This window comes from Cryptomeria japonica, chromosome 6 (assembly GCF_030272615.1).
Source record: "Cryptomeria japonica chromosome 6, Sugi_1.0, whole genome shotgun sequence".
Lineage (NCBI taxonomy): Eukaryota > Viridiplantae > Streptophyta > Pinopsida > Cupressales > Cupressaceae > Cryptomeria > Cryptomeria japonica.
This window is the reverse complement of record NC_081410.1, coordinates 514,217,339-514,238,136: the sequence shown is the minus strand read 5'-3', so window position 1 is coordinate 514,238,136 and position 20,798 is coordinate 514,217,339. Positions and strand designations below refer to the sequence as shown.

General features: G+C 33.5%; 1 protein-coding gene across 1 annotated transcript; it reads right to left on the bottom strand.

Moving 5' to 3' along the window:
* Positions 1-19,381: 19,381 nt before the first annotated feature.
* On the bottom strand, positions 19,382-20,798 carry LOC131067874 ((R,S)-reticuline 7-O-methyltransferase-like). Its single transcript, XM_059222122.1, has 4 exons — positions 20,765-20,798; positions 20,191-20,637; positions 19,778-19,842; positions 19,382-19,696 (listed from the first exon to the last, which is right to left on the bottom strand). The coding sequence occupies exons 1-4, from the start codon at positions 20,796-20,798 to the stop codon at positions 19,382-19,384; spliced, it is 861 nt and encodes a 286-aa protein (XP_059078105.1).

Sequence of the window (20,798 nt, the reverse complement as noted above, 5' to 3'; positions counted from 1 at the left end):
AGTGAAATTTATGAGAGTAAAAATTAACTTTTGTTTAAGATGTGAAATGAAGTTAATTTTTTCAAGTGGTTATGATATTGTTATGCACCTATGAGTATTTATGTAATGTGAAAAGATTTACCTGATCTTTCTCATGGAAAGCTATTTTTTGTAGTGAAGAGAACTTGAAAGTGGGAATGGGTGTTAGAGAGAGAAGGTAGTTAACGTTCAATTGAATAATAGGTATAGATTCAAAACCTTGAGGAAGCATACCCTGAACAAAGTAAGAAGCCATGGCTTGTTCCTATTCCAACCTTGGATCAAACACATTTCACTGTAGCGAGCACTTAACTCAGTGGTTGGAGTATTGCTTTCATACGACAAGAGTCATTGGTGGCAAAATGTCTCTATTGGAAAATTAAGGCCCTCCCACCCAGTAGTCTGAATCACAATGATGTTGGGAATTCAATATATTGAATAAGTAAGCAAGCTTTGCATACCATCAAACCAACGACGTAGCTGGATGTGATGGTATTCTTTACTGAAAGCTTAATTATCGAATGAAAATAATTTGAAGGTGTAAAGGAATGTTGTAATGATAAACAGTTCAATACATATCAAGTGTAAAGAGAGGCACAATGAGCAAAGAGCATCAGAAATCATAATATGCGTACAAGTGAACAGGTACTTTACAGACTAAAAACAAATAGTACAAGAATATACCTTTCAAATTCAAACCTTTCACTGCTTGGAACAGACAGAATAGCCTCGAAAATTGCTTGCAAACTATAAGTAGTGACACCCACAAACAGTTAAGCAACAGAAACAAAGCAGGAACCCTGCAAGCACATGGTAGGAGAAAACAAAGAGGCTATAAACAAAAGGCAATACAAAACAAAAAAATTTAAAAATAAAATAGAATCTTACCTTGCTACTTCAAACCATAAACGGTGTTAAGCTCACAAAGAAGCCAAGTAAAATAGTCACAACAAGAACCATACATAACTAGCAAAACAGTCACAACGAGAAAAAAGTCCACCAATCTATGCGAACATTTCCAGAGTGAAAATTGCAGAGTGAAATATTGGCAAGAACAACAAAACAATTACATTTTAAGGTTAAGCATAAAAAATGTTGCCATTCATGCACAGCCTTGAGGACAAAATCATTAAAGGCATAATTAAAGACAACATCTCTTGGGAAGTAGAGCATAAAACAGTCACAACGAGAACAAAAGTTAACCAGAATTTAATTAACAACAGAATGGTCAAATCCTAAATACCTGTCAAAGTGAACAAAGACGTTGCAGACTGAAAGTAATCACATCCACAAACACTGAAATAACATAACCAAAGTAACAATCCTGCAAGCACACCATACCCCAAAATAAGGATGGTATCAAATAATGCATTACAAATTTAGAAAACTTTAAAAAAAAAATAAACAAGTATGTGGCAACGTAAAACCTTTAACGCCGACAATCTCATGAACAAGCCCAATAAAATAGTCTACATTGGTGCACATCACCGGGGACAAAAAGATTAAAACAATGTAATAAACTTAAATGAATAAATATCTGCAAACAACAAAACCGAACTAAAAGCCTTTTAATCTACAACAAAAGGCACAAAGTACAAACCTTGCAACTATACCAAACTAATTGAAAGAGTGGTAGAGTGAGGAAACATAATCACAAATAAATTTATAAAATTGAACAGGTTCGTTGCCCACTGGAAGTGGTGATAACTGTGAACGGTTAGAGAACATGAACAAAGCAAGAAACCTAAAAGTAGAGGACAAAATATTTGAAGAGTGTTACATACCTTCAAATTACTAAACTTGGTGTATTGGACTTTGTTATTTTTGAAAGTTAACGTTCATAAAGTGTAAAAACTGTGAAATGGAAGAGGTGCAATTAAAGAAGAATCTTGTATTTGTACACTATTAGTTAATATTAAATCTATTGAACAAGTGAAATGGTAGAGAGAATGTTGTATTAGTCCATAGTATAATACTTACCAATTGTAAATAGTGTTGCAGTGAGTAAATAGCATCACAAACCATTATATGTGTAATACCTATTAAAGTATAATGCCTGCGAAGAATCTTGTATTAGTACATAATTATTTAATATTAAATGTATTGAACAAGTGATATGGAAGAGAGAATCTTGTAATAGTACATGAAAGTAACGAAATTGTTGAATAGGGAGTAGGTGTTACGTGTGTACCTTTTTTATTGCAGACTCGGGGCATGCAAAAGGGCTCTTCACTTCTACAGTCATTCATTGTGTTGTTGATCCTCGAAAGTAGAAATATTGTTTTGTGATGATACATTGAATAGAAGATATACAATACATGAAAACATAATCAAGATGTGATTTACATACCTGATTGTGTTTGTTCTATAGGTATGCTTGTTCTGTGTTGTGTGAAAGCTCCAGCAAGCGGGCTTCCTCTGCCTTTTGAAGTACTATTGATCTTGCGCCTTTTAATCAGGAGTACCTTTGGTAGTTGAAGTTTGCTTGTATATGTAGATGTTCAATTGCTTTTACTCTTGAAAGGACTGTGAATGTTAGGCCTTGTTTCTCTGTTTTGCCAATGTCAACTGTGGAAATGTCTAATGTCAACCCTTGTGATTTGTGAATTGTAATGCCCCATGCCATTGCTAGTGGAATTTGTGTTCGGTTTCCTCTAGTAACTGGTGGAATTGGGACATGTTTTGCATTTTGTAGATCCCATGAAGGCCCAGTATAATGTTTGAAAAGAACAACAACATATTTTGGTAAATTAGGTGGTTTCGAACCTGCAGCGTAGACAATTTGTTTGATCTAGCCCAAAGCACCATTTACAAGGCCAACTTCTATCCATAGATTTGCAATAAGCATAATTTAATGGTCTATAGAAAGAAGAATTTTAAATGCTAGTTGTTCTTCTTGGTTTGCCTGCTTATCTCTTTGATGTGCAATGATTGTTGTTGCACGTGCAATGGGCGAGTGTAATCATGTTAACATTTTTATGTTGTGTGCACTTGAAGCTGCATTTGTTGCAAACATATACTTTTGTTGGCTCAAGTGATTATTTTCATCAAGTAATAAAGCATGGGTTTATCACAATTGGAGGGATTCCAAATCTATTTGCAATGGCGTTGAGTTGCAGATGTTAAGCAATATTTCACGGAATCTTACGTGTGAAGAACTTGTGCCTTGTTGATGAAATGGAATATCCAAGGTGACAACAATATTGAATGTGTACCATAGAGCTAGTGCCATTGAGTGAGATGCATATAATGGCCTATCCATAACTGGCGGAAGCTGTGCAAGATCACCAACCAAAATGACTAAGATACCTACAAATGATTCATGTTGTCTGCTGGGAAAAGCTTCTCGCAATCTTTTATCAATCTTAATGAGTAATTGAGGGCGAACAAAGCTCATTTCATCTATTAAAATATAATGGTTGTGTTTGCATTGCTCTTGAAACATTAATAGGGAATAGCCTGTTAAGGGTTTGTATTCTTGAATGGGCATACGGAGGGTAGCATGGATTGTGGTTGCTTGGATATTATATGTGGAGACACCTGTTGGTGCTAGTACAAGCAAAGGGCATTGTGCATGTTCTGTATTTGAATTTAACTGTCTGTGTATGCAATCAATAAGAAATTATTTTCCATTACCTGCAGTGCCTTGAATGATTAATCATAATGGTGAAGAATGCAGGTTGTGTTTACCATGAGTTTTAATAGTATCAAGTGCAATCATTTGGTTTTGTGCAAGCTCATAGTTAGTAGGTACATTTAAATGCGGGTTCGCAAGATTGTGGGGTGCTTGGCTTTTCTCTGTTAAAATAAAGTTAAATGCTTTTGAATGCAGTGGTTCATGAGGTATAGAAGCAGTCCAATCAAACTGTAGATCAAAATCATGTTTGCCAAGCAGTTGAAGAGCAACAACGTTGAAGTTGTTTGATGCTCCCATTTCTGACAAAAAATCCCATTCGTACAGTCCTTCTTGAGTTGATTGATGAATATCTTCTGGTTGTAGCTCTTCACCATTTTCTATGGTAATGTCTTCTTCAAAACCATTTACATGCCAGTGGATGTAATTTGTACTTTGAAGATATTTCCAATTTATGATAATTTCTTCAGGTGAGCTCCCTATATGTAGAGGAGTAATTTGAAATGGTTTGTAAAGAAGCAATTCACCCCAACAAAAACTTTCAAAACTACTGTCCTCTTCTAAAGGTAACGAATTGTGTTGTGGGTAGACATTTACAATTGCGGGTAGCTTTCTTTTCAACCATTTACATGATTTAGAGTGCTCAGAGTATGTATATAGCTGGGATGAATGAAGCAGAGTCAGGTTTGATAATTATGATGGTCGTTTCATGTAGTTTGAGATATAAGATATTGAGGTTTGAGATTCTTCATCACAATGAGCTATGCGTTGGAAGATTCTTTTACCAACATTCAGTTTTACAAATTGGCGTGTGCAAGATATCAATGGGAGATTAAGCAGCATGTGACAAGTTTCTTGTGTGGTAATGTCCCTATCAGCAACTATTCCCATCAGTAGCCTTTGGTACACTAAGAGGATTGTATCATCTGAATTTGTTGATTCAACTATACGTTTCAAGATATCAATATAACTTTCTAACTTTTGTTCAGTTTTTGATGCGTACTTTGAAATATATTATAGAACTGCTTTTTTGGAGAAGACAGGCTGACTGTCAACATTTGCTCTCCATATGGCGAGCATTGTAGGGTTGTGTACATTTAGGCGGTTATCATTCCTTCTTGGTTTGTATGATGGGTTATTGTTGTGGTCTAATATTAGTGAGGATTCAGGTTGTTCAAGCCAAGGAGCTTTGAATCGCCATTGAAGGATTGAGTTTTTTTTCCTCAGGTAGGTATACTCTGAACACTTTGTATATTGTTGAACAACATTGAGTAATTCAGTGTAATCAGTACAAGGATTTGATTTGGATATGATCTCTGTATTTGCAAGGCATGGATCTGAAATTGCAGGCATATATTGCCTATTTAAGCGAGCCTCTTCAGGACATGGATTCCATGTTGTGATGTACTGGTCAAAGAAGTGTTTAACTGATTGGATATTTGCATGATCTGACCAATCAAGGTTATCAACATTTGTTGCTTGTGGCAACCAAAGAAAGCCATGTATATGTGCAGATCCTCGGTGTTTCCATTCATATCTGTACCAGTGGTCAATACTTTTTAGTTCTTTGACAATGACTTCATCACGAAAGATTTGAAATCTTAAGTGTAAGTATAAAGCTGTAATGTGAGGATTATTGATCAAATTTTTAGTAAATTGTCTTCTATTGTTAGGTGTAGTAGCTGACTTTGAATTTTGCAATAACTTATGCAAGTCTGGCCATTTTGTGTCAGCTGAGCTTAAGGTGAAGAACAATGTAGGTGCACCTAACTGTTGTATCATTGATGTAAGGTCATGTCGGGACTTCCTCCAAAATGCCCATGCACCATGCAATGAGGCTGCATATCGCATGATATGATTTGGTAATTCACTTGAAGGTGTGTTTTGCAAGTATTCCTTTAGGCCATAAAGATTCTGTGGAAGATTATCTTGTAGATTAGTCGTAATGAAGACAAAAGCTGATTGCTGGGATCGATGTCTCATCATGAGATTGTAGATATAATATCTAAAGAAAACATGTTGCCCAAATATTTGATCATAGTATTTGATCAAGTGCAAAGCATATTCATGTAAATGTACACTTTCTTTGCTCTTTGTTGTAGTGGCAAAGCTATTCCAGCAGGGAAAAGCATTGGGAATGCCATGGAAAGGAGGCCCTTAGTATTGTACTCATTGATAGATGATATACTAATTTGTGGCCAAGGAATAACATTGTTGATGTTGTTATCTAGATGGAGGATGTTTTTGATTGCATCAAGTTCTGGTATTGATGATGGTAGTTGTGGGATAAATGAGGAACTATTCTCCCCAATTTGTTCTTCATTGTCAATATCCAGTACAATAGAGGTATCTTCAACAACATCTTCTTGTGGGGAATGTACTGAATGCAGTAGCTCTATAATGTTAGTGGTTTGCTTTGGCAATAGAAGCACTACATCTGGATCAATTACTACATCTTGTAGTATTGATCATGTTCCATTTTGTAAGCCAATGCATTCATGATGTGAAATCTATTCATGTAATAGTCATAATTTAAACCTTGCAAATTGGTTCTACGGACAATTAGAATTTCTAATTGGTTAATATGGTGAGGTAATGTTATTGCAATATCAGAAATATCTTGTGGGTATATGGCCAGAATATTTGTATTGTCCTCCCCTTGCATGTGTTACTTGTAAAATAGGGGCAATTCTTGATATGAGCATTTCTTCTACTTGAGAGAGAGACTTTAAAATAGAAGGTTGCTCACCTGGGTCCATATTGTTTGATAATGAGAAGCAGTGGAGGCCTTTTTCACCATAACATCTCATGCACACAATTACACGATTGACTTTTTTAATAGTCATGCCCACATACATTTCTTTGCAAACAGAACATGGCTCTATGACCTCCAACATATCAATCTTTTTGCGGAAATTAGACAACGTATTTTAAAATGAAGCAGCCTTTATAGCAAGTTCAGGAGCAGTAGAAAATGTTTGATTGAGATTAATTTGCTCAACATCACTATTTTTTGTTTCTAATAAATTTCGTGAGTTATTGGAAGGTCTATGAATTGCATGACGCTTCAGTTGTCATTTCTTGGAGATATCGGCTCTGTTCTTTGCATAATAAGTTCTATTGGTCTGGCTTCTCTTCAATTTGATAGCATTAATTTCTTGAGGGAAAGGCTGGATAGATATCTAATATTTTAAAGAGAGCAGAGGTATGTCAGAATTTTCATAATTTAAGGTAGTTAACTTTGAAGCATGTATGAAGAATGTATAAGAATTGAAAATTGCTTTATGTATGGTTATGTGATTTTAGAGGATTTGTTCTATATGTAAACTGCTTTTGTTGTATTTATTTGTATCTGTAATGATCTATTTTGTTGTTTTGTTGCTTCATTGGCTCAACTTATATGTACACCTTTTTATATATCTTTTTAATTGGCTTTACTTGAAATCTATGGGTTGTGGAAAGTCATAAATTGACTTTGTAGTCCTGTACTACGTAAATATGCTATTGTTAGCATCTTGGTTTTTCAAAAGGTAGCAGTATCATATAGGTATGCATAGATATAGTAATTTTTGATACATACACATGTATGTATACATATACACATGTATATACACATATGAATTAAATATTTGAAGTGTCGCATACAAACATATGCACATATATAACTACCCATGTATATATCACAAAAAATAACACTATGAATAATAATAGTATATATATATATATATATATATATCAGTGTATATATGTATAATTGTTTGTTGTTCTTAGTTGTTTTGTGTTTTTAAAAGCATGATTGTAATATAGGTATGCACAATTATAGTAAATTCTGATACATACAGATGTATGTACACATATACACATGTACATATACATATAATTTAAAAATTCAAAGTTTTGTATATGAACATATGCACATATATAACTACACGTATATATCGAAAATACTATAACTATGAATACTTATATATAGTTATGTACTATATTGTTATACAGATAGGTATAAGACCAGAAAAAGAACAATATATGTGCATATATGTATATTTTATTTGCAAACCACATAGTGTCAACACATTTAAAAGTAATGACTATGACTGAAAATAACTTATGTCAAGACGAAAAACTTCCAAATAGATAATTGGTAGATGTAAGAAATGTCCATATAGATATTTATAGAAGCACCCTTGTCTTTGTAAAACATAATTCTTTGTATATGTAAAAGTATTAAATATGAAAATTAGCTAATAGTATAATTGTATTGTAAACTGCAAAGTTTAATAATTAGAAAAGATGCGTTATAATTCTAACTCTCTGTACTTAGGTAGCCAGTTTCTGCAAGTAGTGCATGGCATTCAACTTTGAAGTCAACAGGAGCAACTTTATTGACTGTCATTTTCATCTTTGATTCTGAATTATATGTCTTAGTAGAAACCAACACTGTGAATGAATAGTAACGTGATAGTAGTCTCTTGATCACTGAGGAAGGTGTCTCTGTTGTTGTTGGATCGTTTTGTAGTGCATAGAGCTATTTTGCAATTTTGTGTAGCAAGTGAATGCCACCCTCATCAAATGCACTGGCCCATAGAGTACCTATGGCATCTTGCAACTTTAGAGGCAAGAGGTAACTATAATTATAGTCTTGCATAGTCATTTGAGATCTAGAGCAGAACCAAGAATCATCAGCATGCTGTGTACATTTTTTCTTGCGAGGCCTTCCATTGACTATTAGTGGGCAAGCTGTGTAATAGAAATTTTGATCATTGACGTTCACAAAGTGCAGAATAGCTAGCAATGTTGTCTGAATTGTTTCTAGTTTGACGCTCATCCGCTCACAGATTGAAGAAATTGTCATTCTAGTATATTTTCCATCTATGTGGATAGTTTCTGCAATAAAGGGTACAACAAGCAAAGGGTCCTTTCCTTTTAATTTTAGAAGCTCTGCTTCTGGAAAACTTGGGTTAATATGTAATGTTGTTGTAGCTGTTATGTTTATAAGCTTCCCATTGAAATAGCCAACACGAGCATTACGCAAAGCAAGGATAACCACACTATCATTGGTCAACATATTTTCACTTCCAGGCCCTTTTGTTCTACCATTGGACCCCATAAGTTGATGTCAATTGTTGAACTAGATAGATCATTAATTTTCACCACACATTTTTGTGTTTGACTGCCATCTTTCCTATGTATAGGAATGATATCTCCAACATATAGAACAAGACCAATTATGTCAACCATCGTGTTATTTGTTAGATGAAACAATTCACTAATGGGCGTGAAAGGAGGACTTTGTTGATCTGGTTGTTCTTCATTGGTGCAACGTTTTAGTATGGATGTATCAGACAAGGTGATTTCTAAATGGCTGTTTAGGTTGTTGTACCTTGCATTTGCCTCCTTAACAGATCCTTTTGAAATAATATAATGTGAACCTATGTCCACATGGTTAGAGTGTAACTTAGCTATCTCATCAAAGCATGTAATTCTAATTTCAGAATTGTCACAATCAACAATATCAAAGCTAAACACATGGCCATTTTTGGTTGCTGTGCTATATGCCTTAATAGGCTGTTTATGAGTAACTCTCCCTTTGATAGTCCATTTATTTTGGTATGGATTCAAAGTTTTGATAGGGCTTATATTTTCAGAAGTTGTTGTTTGTGGGGATGGCAATTCAGTTGCAAACTAAAGAGATCATTTAGATGTTGATGGTCTGTCCTCAGACATAATTTCTAGTTGTTGTTCTTTGAATAGATATTCTGGTTTACCAAAGAATGGGCAATCAGTTTGTTTCACTTCCAGATTAAGTATTACAATAGTCCTGTGAAAACAAAAGACTTCTTCTTAAATTACTATTAATTATACATAAACGAATTTTAAAAAAATGTGAACATATTGTATTTAATAATCATAGTTGATTTCCTACCTTGTATTCCATATGTATCGACATGTATAACTCAATAACTGGACTATTGTGCCTATTTTTAGAATATCTGAATCTATCATAGTAGCATATTTAGAAGGCAAGATTGCCGACTGCATGTATGTGCCATTAGATAATACTAATTTATGTCTGTTAGTATCATGTGTGCTGTTCTGGATTTTTTGAAATGACAAAACTGTTAGGATTCCCACAGATACTGAAAGGGGGGGGTGAAATAGTATCTAACCGGTGATAATAATTTCTTAAGTTAAAACATGTAGAACATAAAATAGCAGTATACTGGTATGCAAGAATTAATACAATAAACAGAATTAGAAACATCCACATGAAAAGAACACCATAACACAAGATGTTTAACGAGGAAACCCGGTGTGGGAAAAACCTCGGTGGGATTTGTGACCCACAATATTCACTCACTGGCCAATAAGAGAATATTACTTACAGTAGGGGCCTACACATGCAGGAAGGCCAACTGCCTAGAGCTCACTGCTCAATGAGAAGTCACACTGACTTACAATGAGGATTATACTAATCCAAAGATCTGTACTGCTTTACAATAGCATCTCCAATGCGAGATTTAGTACTAGTTCTAACTCTGTTCTTGACATATACCCTTGACCTATAATTTGCACATTAGGTCTGCCTAATAATTTTCTTTTATGCTCACTACCTTACCTCTCTAAATGTCTACAATGATCTCCTTTATATACAAGAGTCATTTTACAATTTGCCAAGTCAGCTTACAATAATAAACAAAATATTACATATCAAAAATCTTGTCGGCCTTTATGCCGGTATACATCTTTTCTTCTGTGCCGATACTGGTGCTGGTGTAGAGTGATCTTGTTGATGCTTGTGTAATGCTTTGCCGGTATGATGTCTTGCCGGTGCCATAGGATTGCAAGGTTCCATCAATGACAAAACCTTCAATCACACACAATGTCTCATTGAAGTTTCCATATGCCAACAAAAACTTGTAGCAATGTTGAAGGAAGGTCATCCCAGCATTGATAGATTGAATTGCAAAAGGGGTAGGGACATACTCTTGGTTTTTTGCCTACAAAAAATAATATGAATATAGAGGATTTAATTTTAATGGCAACTAGCTCATATATTTCCTTACTTGTTAATGTAAAGATTGTTTTAGTAAACTATGTAATCAAGCTGTGTTATGTATAGAGTATGCATCTACTATTGTACTATGCTATGAAAAAGGAATGCATGTGGTAATGAAAAGGATGGTATGGAAAAGAGCGATGTTCTGTCCAAAAAAATAGCAAAAAAACTTTCTATATTGAAATTTTTTGATAATTTAGCTTACCAAATTATCAATAGTGGAGTACTCTATGGATTTAGAGGTAGCTGCGGAAGATGCCATTGTTCATATATACCTTTTGAGAATTAAAAGTAATTTATAAGCATGATGAATTGTAGTTCTTATATCAGAATACAATCACAACATGATGTAAGCTTATCAAAGGTATATAAGCACAAGTAGAGTAAAATTAACTGAGCATAGAGTAACGTTGTTATAGTTTATTTTTTGTTTCAAATGCTAATGAATTGATCATAATGTGATTGAAACATGCATTGAAAGCGATAATTGGTCATATGTTGATAAGCTCAAAAAACATTAAATATGACATAATGATTTATATATTTGAGAGCATATTAACAAAATATGAGTTTATCTGATCAAAGATCTTTGAAAATATGGGATGCGTCTATCTGTTCCGAATGTTAACCAAAATATGAATGTAACTTTTCAAAGATTGAATAATTACAACAACATAGGATCAACCCAAGCAACCCATCCAAGCTCGTTATCACTCCATTTAAATACTTTGTCTGCCAATGTGAAAATAACCGTTGGATCAACTAATTGTTCAGTACTTGGTATTGGAAAAGGTGCTACTTCAATACTATGTATGGTTGTTATAGCAGCAGAAGATGTAGAGAGATTGACTGTTGTTTGCTTTGGCGATTTATGTTCATAGTGGGCAATGATCTTTTTGAGGTTACTCTTTAACTTGTTTCTTTCTTGCAACATGCTTTCAATTATAGTGTTGATGTCCTCTATTGCTTTCAAACTTGTTTCCATTGTTGAAATTTGATAGTGTTACTATGGCTATTTTTTGTTTGAATGACAGAGTGGAAACGCATTACTAGAAAAAGTGAACATACAAGAATAATACATAAAATCTTTAAGTAGATCACATTTTTTTTTGTGAATCAAAATGAATTTACTATTAACTAACTCTTAAAACTTGTAATAATTAGGGCAACACATTCAGTTTTGTAAATTGTCTAATGAGTCAACTTACATAGCTTTCACTCTGGAAGAGAAGAGCTTAGTTGCATTTATTTTAGAATATGTGTATATATATAGGTATACATGTGTATATTAGTGTACATAGATGTATACATATTTAAGTATGGGCATGAATGCTTTCAATGTGCAACGTAAGTATTCAATTTTACAGTTGTCACAAAATCAGAATTATAGACATCAATTACAATATATTAATGTTCTAAATATGGAACATTTCTTAGTGGTTATTTATCTTGGAGATTAAAAGCCTTCATGTGCACAAAGTCAGTTATCTGATTTGTGTTACCGTGACCAAATATTTTGTCAACCAACGTTGTTTTGCGGTCATCTCCATGTGTGGGCTCTGTTAGCAAAGCAATGCTATCTTTAATGATTTCATCTCAAGGCTGTGCATGAAAGTCAACGTTCTCTATGGCTGGTTGCAACCTTAAAATCTAATTTGTTTTGTTGTTGTCAACAATATTTTTCTCTGCATTTTTTGCTCTGCAAATTTCGACATAAGGTTATTAGCTTTTGTTCTCATTGTGACTGTTTTATGCTCTGTTTCCCAAGGGATGCTATCTTTAATGATGGCTTTAATGATTTTGTCCTTGATATACATATATATCTATATGTATACATGGATACATATTTAAGTATGGGCATGAATGCTTTCAGTGTGCAATGTATGTATTCAATTTTACAGTTGTCACAAAATCAGAATTATAGACATCAATTACAATATATTAATGTTCTAAATATGGAACATTTCTTAGTGGTTATTTATCTTGGAGATTAAAAGCCTTCATTTGCACAAAGTCAATTATCTAATTTGTGTTACCCTGACCAAATATTTTGTCAACCAACATTGTTTTGCGGTCATCTCCATACGTGGGCTCTGTTGGCAAAGCAATGCTATCTTTAATGATTTCATCTCAAGGCTGTGCATGAAAGTCGACATTCTCTATGGCTGGTTGCAACCTTAAAATCTAATTTGTTTTGTTGTTGTCAACAATATTTTGCTCTGCAAATTTCCACATAAGGTTATTAGCTTTTGTTCTCATTGTGACTGTTTTATGCTATGTTTCCCAACGGATGTTGTCTTTAATGATGGCTTTAATGATTTTGTCCTCGATATACATATATATCTATATGTATACATGGATACATATTTAAGTACAGGCATGAATGCTTTCAGTGTGCAACATGAGTATTCAATTTTACAGTTGTCACAAAATCAGAATTATAGACATCAATTACAATATATTAATGTTCTAAATATGGAACATTTCTTAGTGGTTATTTATCTTGGAGATTAAAAGCCTTCATGTGCACAAAGTCAGTTATCTAATTTGTGTTACCTTGACCAAATATTTTGTCAACTAATATTGTCTTGCGATCATCTTCGTGCGTGGGCTCTGTTGGCAAAGCGATGCTATCTTTATTGATCTCATCTCAAGGCTGTGCATGAAAGTCGATGTTCTCTATGGCTGGTTGCAACCTTAAAATCTAATTTGTTTTGTTGTTGTCAACAATATTTTGCTCTGCATTTTTTGCTCTGGAAATTTCCACATTAGGTTATTAGCTTTTGTTCTCGTTGTGACTGTTTTATGCTCTATTTCCCAAGGGATGCTGTCTTTAATTATTTTGTCCTCGAGGCTGTGCATGAATGTTGACATTCTTTATGGGTGTTTGCAACCTTAAAATAGAATTTGTTTTGTTGTTGTTGCCAATATTTCGCTCTGCAATTTTCACTCTTGAAATGTTTGCATTGTTGGTATTTTGGTATGGTTTTGTCATTGATGTCAACACCTACTAAATACACTTACTTTGGAGATCCAGCAACATTCACCGACAAGCAGTAAATTGTGCAACAGTTGCAGGTATATGGTTCACCGACAGGATATATTGTTCACCGGTATGTGGAATGATATGGAAGACACTTGGTAATATCGAAGACATCATGTGGCCACTTTATTTTGAAGAAATAATCATTGGTATATTCATATTTGCATATTTTCTTTTATCGGCAAATAGGTCTAGGTTATCTAGGGTTACACCGGCAGGTTTGTCTTTTCCAGATCAGCATGGCATGCTATGGAGATGATTTATTATTGTTGTAAATGCATTAAGCTAACATGTTCAATCGGTTATTGCATTGGATATTATATTAATTGTAAAATGTCTTTATTGTAATATCTTGTAGAGCCGACCTACTAAAATTGGTCTTAGGGTATGGTATAAATGTAAGATCTTATTTGTAAGATCAAGTGTGGAATGCGAAAAAAAAATTGTGTGAAGGTATATGCGAGATCAAGGAGAGGTATACACAAAGACATCATTTGAAGGTGAAGTTAGGTTTTTGTAGAAGCATATCAGCATTACACCGGTACTGAATCCAGCATATGAAGATGCTATTTTGTGTAGTACATTCTTATTGGATTTAACCATCCAAATGCAGTCACTGTGACTCCCATTTGTGATTGAGCAGTGAGCTCTAGGCTGTTGGCCTTTCTGCATGTGCAGACCCCTTTTTCTACACTTACTATCTGCAGTAGTATCATCTGATTGTGGGTAAGGTTTCCCACCATGGTTTTTCCCCTTACAGGGTTTCCATGTACAAATATTGGTGTCATGTGTTGTGGATGACTTTATGTTTATGTTTCATGCATTAATCCTTACCAGTATAGCAATTTACTGTTAACATTGTCTACTAGCATACTTAACTAGTTTATCGGTATTAAGCATTAAGTTGGTTAATTAGTTTTTGGTTTGAATTTATTAGACAACTGATTCACCCCCCCCCCCTCTCAGTTGTCTCCGGGACCTAACACGCATAGATTGTTGGGTTTTGTTCTCATTGTGACTGTTTTGCTAGTTACGTTTGGTTCTCGTTGTCACTATTTTACTGGGCTTCCTTGTGAGCTTGACATCGTTAATGGTTTGAAGTTGCAAGGTAAGGTTCCATTTTATTTAAATAAGGATGGTGTGCTTATTTTCTCCTTTCATCTGCTTGCAAGGTTGTCTTGATGTAAGTATTTTGCTCTGTAAATTTTTTTGTAATTTTTTATTTAGTTGTCGACTTAGGTTTTCTTTTAGCTATGAGTATTTACTACTCTGTGCATATGAAGACTTTTATTCAATAAGATAAATTGATATATATATGTGTACATCATGTGTATATATATGAACATGTATATATATAATTGCATTTGTATAGACATACATACATGTGTATATATATATAGATTTATATAAAAGTATTCACACTATAAAAATTCCTTTATTCTTGCAAGCTTGCTACTTTGTTTATGTTATTTAACTATTTGTGGACGTGACTACTTTCAAACTACAACATAGAGTACTTTATGTACATATACATACGCACATGTCTATATGTACATACATGCATATATATATGCATACATGTGTGTATTGATATACATGTATAGATGCCTACACATACATTTATGTATATATATGTGCATATGTGTATGCACATATACATATATCAATACTTCAATGTGTTCTAATATATATATATATATATATATATATATATATATATATATATATATATATATATATATATATATATATATATATATATATATATATATATATATATATATATATATATATATATATATATATATACAGTTTGTTTATGTTTTTTAACTATTTGTGGACGTGACTACATTCAGACTACAGTGTAGTCTTGTATCGACAAATCTTACACACTTTATAATGGAGCTATTAAAATAGAGATTTAATAAAACCTATATACACATGTATATATATATATATATATATATATATATATATATATATATATATATATATATATATATATATATATATATATATATATATATATATATATATATATATATATACGTACTCTAACAATTTCTTAATCTTTGCACACATAACGAACGTCGACAATCATGCACAGCCTTGGGAACAAAATCATTAAAGACAATGTTATTTGAGAAATAGAGCACATGCATGGAGATGACCAAAGGAAAATATTCTTGACAATAGAAAAAGAAATTAGATTTTAGGGATCTAACCATCAAACTAAAACACTTCTAACATAAGCCAGAATTTCATTAGTAACAGAATGGTCAAAACTTAAATACCTGTCAAAGTAAATAGAGACGATGCAGACTGAAAGTAATCACATCCACAAACACTTAAATAAAATAACCAAAGTAACAATCCTGCAAGCACAACATACCCAAAAATAAGGACAGTATCAAATAATGCATTACAAATTTTCAAAACTTTAAAAACAAAATAAACAAGTACCTGGCATTGTAAAACCATTAACGCCGACAACCTCAGAAACAAGCCCAATAAAACAGTCCGCATTGGTGCACATAACCGGGCACGAAAAGATTAAAACAAAGTAATAAACTTAAATGAATAAATATCTGCAAATAGCAAAACCAAACTAAAACCCTTTTAACCTACAACAAAAGGCACAAAGTAGCAACCTTGCAACTACACCAAACCGAGAAATAACCAGAGTATAGAAAAATGCATTACAAAACAAAAAAGAATCTAACCAAAACTAGTACTTACCTTGCAAATTCAAATCATTCACTCAGAGTGACAACAAACCTAAGTCAACAACTATATCCAAAGCAATGTGAAATTGCCTAGCAAACTAGAAGTAGTCATGCCCACAAATAGTTAAATAACATAGACAAAGTAACACCCCTGCAAGTAGAGCCAATGAGGAAATAAGCAGACTATAATAAAAAAGCATTACAAAACCCAAATTTTTTTTAATAAAATCAATGCTTACCTTAAGAATTCAAACCATTCATGGCCGATGCCTATATGCAACCTTATGCGAACATTTGTAGACCGAAACATTGCCAACAACAACAAAACCAATTATATTTTAGGGTTCCAAGGGCGCATAAAGAATCTAAATAAAACGGGAACTTACCTTGAAATTTTAATAGTCACGGCCATAAACAGTTAAATAACATAAACAAACAAACAACCCTGCAAGTACATCAAAGCATTCAAGGCATAAAGCTCATAAAGGAGCCAAATAAAATAGACACAACCAGAACAAAACCTAACTGCACAACTACATACAAACCCATGCAAAAAAATTGTAGAGTGAAATAAGGCTTACAACAATAAAACAATGCAATCGGCGAAACTTATGTTGCAAATTGAAAGCATGCATGCCGTGAAAGTCACAAACCAGCCTTGAAAATGGCTTCCAAAGTACAAGTAGCCACGCCCACAAATAGTTAAAGAACATAAACAAACCGACAATCCTGTAAGCACACAAAAGGAAAAAATAAGTAAAATGCATTACAAAAGGAAAAAGAAAACAAATAATGAAAAAATCTACCTTGCAAATTCAAACCTTTCACGGCTTCAAACTCACAAAACAACCTCAAAAATTGCTTGTAAACTGGAAGAAGCGACGCCCACAAATAGTTAAGCAACAGAAATAAAGGAGAAACCCTGCAAGCACACGGAAGCACAAAATAAACAGGCTATAAACAAAATGGAATACAAAAGAAAAACATATTTAAAAAAAATGAAACCTTACTTTACAATTTCAAACCATTTACAGTGTCAAGCTCAAAAGGAAGCCTAGTAAAATAGTCACAACAAGAACCAAACGTAACCAACAAAACAGTCAAAACGAGAACAAAACCCAACAATCTATGCGAACATTTGTAGAGCGAAATATTTGAACAAAACCCAACAATCTATGCGAACATTTCCAGAGCGAAAATTGCAGAGTGAGATATTCGAAAAAAACCCAACAATCTATGCGAACATTTCCAGAGCGAAAATTGCAGAGCGAAATATTGCCAACAACATATGAAAGCACAAAATAAACAGGCTATAAAAAAAATGGAATACAAAATAAAAACATATTTTAAAAAAATGGAACCTTACCTTGCAACTTCAAACCATTAATGGTGTCAAGCTTAGAAGGAAGCCCAGTAAAATAGTCACAAAATAGTCAAAACGAGAACAAAACCCAACAATCTATGCGAACATTTGCAGAGAAAAATATTCGAACAAAGGCCAACAATCTATGCGAACATTTCCAGAGTGAAAATTGTAGAGCGAAATATTCGAACAAAACCCAACAATCTATGCGAACATTTCCATAGCGAAATATTGGCGGCAACAACAAAACAAACAATATTTTAGGGTTGCAAACACGCATAAAGAATGTCGACATTCGTGCATAGCCTCGAGGATAAAATCATTAAAGATATCATTAAAGACAGCGTCCCTTGGGAAATAGACTGCACGCACAAAGAGGATACACGCATGCACGGAGAGAATACACACACGCATCGGAGGAAAGAGGATACACGCACACGCCGGAGGAAAGAGGATACACGCACGCACCAGAGGACGAACGCCACTTGCCGAGCTGGAATGTCTTGAAAATTTTCGGCGGCTTTTGCCCACTAAAAGCCTATCGGCTTAATAATCCCATTCAGACTATGGGGCAGACCTCATCAGAGAAGTTTCCTGACAGGGTGAAACACCCAATCATGGAAGAGATAAATGGAATGGAGGTTTTCCTTGATTTCGCCCTCATTGCAAGGATCTTTGATGTAGCGTCTGCTAAGAGGATGTCTGTGAAATAGGCGTTGGTGAAGGGCTAGACCTAAATTTCTAAGGAACTTTTGGTTGGTTTATAGGATAATATGGTGATTTGTTTTCTCACATCAAGGTTGAACAGATGTATGAATTTTCCTCTAGCATGTCGTATCTGATTAACTGCATGATTTGAGTTCAATATTAGTTTTGTAATTATTTTTTATTTTGATTTTAAGATAACAGGAATTACACCTTTGGCCATGACTAACCTATAGATATATATACACAAACAAATAAATCTCCAAATTTATTAGTGGACATTATCTTAAAATTATTATCAATTCTATGAAAGTAAAAATATAGTTTAAAATATTAAGTAGAACACTTCATTTAAACAACAAAGTAAAACATACTATTGTGGTATTACCTTTTTTTAACAAAAAAATATCATATGATGAATTTTCAATAAAAATTTGAAAAGTTGAGTATGACTATACTAAACATATGGGAATATATATATGCACAACTAAAAAGATTTTTTTTATAAAAGATAAAAAGAGGTTTTGAAAGACCCCAAACCTTATACAAAAGTAATAAAAAGTATAACTATAATGACCATTATATAACAAATAACCCATGGGCTAGAAGCAACCAAGAACACTCACATAACAATTGAAGAAGAGAAACAACAATGAAAGATCAAGTGACTCAAGGTAGTTTGAAACTAAACCAATCCAAAGAGTTCTAAGAGCTACTAATTGTCTCTCCCCTTAAAAAGTGATGAATTTACAATTCCTTGAAATGATGATGGTAATTTATTTATATAATAATAATATAGTTTTGATCAAAACCTTAAATATTGAACTATACTGATTTAGATTTTGGAAACTTCAATAATGGTTTGAATAGATGGCAATTTGAAGATGGTGTAGCTTTTGAAACCAGCTTTGCTAATAATTTGTTTAAATTCCATCTTTGATCGCTCCTTTCCACCAGTACAAAATAGCATCATTCCCATATCAAATTCTAGTCCCACACCCCTTTGAAGTTCTTCTTTGTTATCTTCCTCTCTTTTCCCTTCAACAATAAGGGCATCAACGATTATGACTTTTCCATTTTTTGGTATAGCCTCATAACACCTTTTCAACACTCTGACATAGTCATCATCATTCCAATCGTGCAAAACCCACTGCAATAACATTTTCAATTGAATTTAAATTACCCTTTAAAAATTATATATTTGACACAAATATAACCTAAGATTATATACCTTCATCAAGATTGCATCAGCTGACGGAATATGTTCAAACATATTGCCACTCACATGTTGTACTCCTACAATGTTAAACACCAACCCACAATAGCTTATTGTACTCATATAATGTTAAAAACTAGACCATATCAACTTACTATCATTTTGATAAACAAAATATTATATTAATGAACGATAAATTTTCATAATTATATGTTTTAATACACATGAGAAAAGAACAATTTATTACAAATTTTTAAAATTCACAAATTTATATAAAAAAGATTATTAAATTTGTAATTAAAACAAAACTAAAACGACCTAAGACTAGTTAAGCGTACAGAGTTAGGAGGTTCTTGAGAATAGCACATCTACTCTTATAAAACTGTTCATCCATTTAAACAACTTAAACTGAGCAAGATCAACCTTACTAGTGACTGGAGGTGCAGAAGCAATGACATGAGGCAAGTCAAAATTAATTCCTCTGATGTGTTTGTAATTCTCCACAATATTGGACAAGGCAGAGCCCAAACCTCCCCCAACATCGACTAAAGAATTTATCTTCTTAAATCCCTCCTCATAAATCTTCACAACACTAGACATGACAGCACGACTGTCACAAGACATGGCCTCGTTGAATGTCTTGTTTGTTTCAGGATTCTTTGCAACGTAGTCCCAAAAACTCATACCAAAAGCCTTATCAAAGGCACCGCGGCCTTCTAACACAGACTCATGCAGATGAAGCCATCCCTTGAGGGTACTATCATTGTTGAATGCCAACAAATATGGAACATAGTTTTGCACTGACACACCTCCTTTTCTTGTTTCCTTAACAAGTAATTTAGAAAGGCCTGTAAGGCCATATTTAGTCTCAAACACTATCAAACACTATCAAAGTTCTCAACTAGCTTTTGCACATCTCTTCCATCAAATCTGTCTACATATCATTTGCATCTACATCACATCTTTTCAAACACATCCATACTTTAGTACCTTAACGCATACTTTTAAGATCATCCTTATATACAAGGGTATTCAT

Excerpts from the sequence above, each read along its gene's own strand:
- LOC131067874 (XM_059222122.1), bottom strand. The coding sequence starts at position 20,798 with ATGAATACCCTTGTATATAAGGATGATCTTAAAA. Across the intron at positions 20,638-20,764 it reads ATATAAGGATGATCTTAAAA|TGTTTGAGACTAAATATGGC; the intron begins GTATGCGTTAAG and ends AGTGTTTGATAG. Across the intron at positions 19,697-19,777 it reads CTGATGCAATCTTGATGAAG|TGGGTTTTGCACGATTGGAA; the intron begins GTATATAATCTT and ends ATGTTATTGCAG.